The 2,500-nt window shown below is 44.8% G+C and overlaps 1 protein-coding gene across 1 annotated transcript in view; it reads right to left on the bottom strand.

The window, feature by feature from the left end:
* The window catches only part of uggt2 (UDP-glucose glycoprotein glucosyltransferase 2), a gene marked incomplete at its 5' end in the record, with an annotated part of 38,261 nt that overhangs the window by 7,031 nt on the left and 28,730 nt on the right, over window positions 1–2,500 (bottom strand). The window contains 3 exons of the mRNA XM_080838812.1: window positions 632–655; window positions 1,245–1,327; window positions 1,437–1,521. Coding sequence (XP_080694938.1) covers window positions 632–655; window positions 1,245–1,327; window positions 1,437–1,521 — 192 coding nt within the window. The remainder of the gene's footprint in view (window positions 1–631; window positions 656–1,244; window positions 1,328–1,436; window positions 1,522–2,500) is intronic.

Genomic DNA, 2,500 nt, shown 5'->3' with positions numbered 1-2,500 from the left:
GGCAGCTCCCTTTGACTGGAGCAAGCTGAGGAGGGCTGTCAGTGTGTGTGTGTGTGTGTGTGTGTGTGTGTGTGTGTGTGTGTGTGTGTGTGTGTGTGTGTGTGTGAGGGCTGTCACCCCACCGGCCTGTCAGAAGGCCAGGGGGTTGGCAGAGAGAGGCTCCACTGTGAGACAGAGATAGTGTACCATCTGTACCCATCATCTCCAGATAAGCAGCTCAGTAATATCTCTCAACCTTTTGGTCTTTCACTCTTTCTTCCTGCCTCTGTGTCAAGCACATGCACAAACACACACACACGGGGAGGGGAACCTAGAGCTGGTTGACTGGTGGAATGTTCTCCATACTCCAAACACACACACGGGGAGGGATACCTAGAGCTGGTTGACTGGTGGAATGTTCTCCATACTCTTTAAGGAGTCAATTAAAGCCAGATCAATACACTAGTTAGCTTCTGCCTTTAGTTTATGATGACGGTTATTAAGCATTACAACTAAAAAAAAACTTTCGGAATTTGAAATTTCAAGAAAACGCAAGACCTCTAAACCAGTAACAAGTACCCAGAATGACACTCATCTCCAGAGTAGATGAAACAAAATAATTAGCACAAATGGATTCAAAAAAGGTCCGTACCTTTTCTCCAAAGAACTCCATACACTTCACACAGACAGCAGAGAGTAAGAAGACAGATGACAAAGAGTTAAGGGTGTGTTATCACCGCAAAAAAAAAGACACAGACACACAACAAATGAATCACACAAGTAGACCTCGCAGCAATTACACTTAATTGGATCAATCATTCATGATTATCCCCTTTATTACCTCATAAATAATAATTGTTCAAATTGTGTTCAATGATTAGGAGTTTAAAGTAACGATGTGCCAAAAGTGTAGACGACTATTTGTATCAGGACTGCTGACACCTCACGATGACGCTAAATACGAGCTGAGGGTTTAGACCAGTGGTTCTTAACCTGGGTTCGCTCGAGCCCCAGGGGTTCGTTGAGTCACTCTCAGGGGTTCGGAAGGTGTCAAGTCACACACAGTATAGCATGGTCCACACTAGCAATGTCGGGTCATTTTTTACCTACGTTTTGAAGAAATCGTATTTAATTCAAATACGAAGGGTTCGGCGAATGCCCTGATGAAGCTTGCAGGGTTCAGTAGCTCCAATAGGGTTAAGAACCACTGGTTTACACAGAAGGGATCAAGGGATCTAGAGTCATATTAATCACACTGCATTTACCTCGTTAGTGAGTCCCAGAGACCTTTGGTCTCAGTGGCTTCACTCAGAAGGTCCTCGTGAAGTTTGTCGGGACGTTTCTGGACCTTCAAAATGAGAAAAAAACATGTAATGGTTAAATGGTTAAGTACCACAGTGTCTTACAGTGAAGAGCTGGGTCCGGTAGATTCAGCAGTACAGAGGCTCTGAGCTTACCCTGACTTTGATGATCTTACTGTGGAAGCTGTTCAGGACAACAATGACATCTCCAGCATCCGCCGGGGAGTCCGTGCCATCATGTCTGTGGGAGACAGGAGAGGAACCACCATGGTCAAGGTTGGCCATGAAATTGACATTCTTACACAGCACATCTTTCAGCACAACAGAACCAAGCAAAAGGGTAATCACTGCCTGCACTAAGGAAACACACGGGGTATACTGTACATCAGTGCAGACCATAAACAACAATGGCTGTGCAGACACACACACACACACTTACACACGCACACACACACACACACACACACACACACAGACACACAGAATACAGCAATGAATATCAAACAAAATGAGCCTTTTGGGATGGTAGCCAGGACCTCGCACGGATTATATTAATGTTCTGGTCATTGGCCACAACGGCTTTTACCTGACGCAGCCCCACTGTGGTAATTGCACCCTGACAAAGCAGTAGATGTTGTGCCTGTAGTAAATGCGGTCCCATTCCAACAGTTGTGCACTGAATTTGGCTTTTTAGCAAAGAATGTGGCTGTTTGTGACTATTACTACATTTACATTTACATTTAGTCGTTAAGCAGACGGTTTTATCCAAAGCGACTTACAAGGATACACATTGTTTACATATTTACACTGATAGCACACTGCACATCAGGAGCAATTAGGGGTTCCGTGTCTTGCTCAAGGACGCTTCGACAGGGAATTGAACTAGCAACCTTGTGATTACTAAACGGATGGGTTTGTGTGCAGCACACGGGCATTCTTTAAAAGTTTCCCACAGGTACAGCATCTATGGAACAAGAATTCCACCAAAGACACTAACATGCCATACTATGTATTATATGACGTATGCGTGTTGTGTACAGATCCCTTGCGCGTCGAAGTAATTATATTTTATGTGAGGAGAACATAAATCCTTCCTTCTTCGTTCCCCCCTGAAGCGACCGCTGCAACATCGGAGTTCTTCTCTCTCTGCGGGTAGAAGACAAAGGCGCTGTGCTACTGAGCAAACTTCCCCCAGTCAGGAATGAGCAATAGGCTGTCAA

This window comes from Sprattus sprattus, assembly GCF_963457725.1.
Source record: "Sprattus sprattus genome assembly, chromosome: 5".
NCBI lineage: Eukaryota > Metazoa > Chordata > Actinopteri > Clupeiformes > Clupeidae > Sprattus > Sprattus sprattus.
This window is presented reverse-complemented; position numbering and strand designations above follow the sequence as displayed.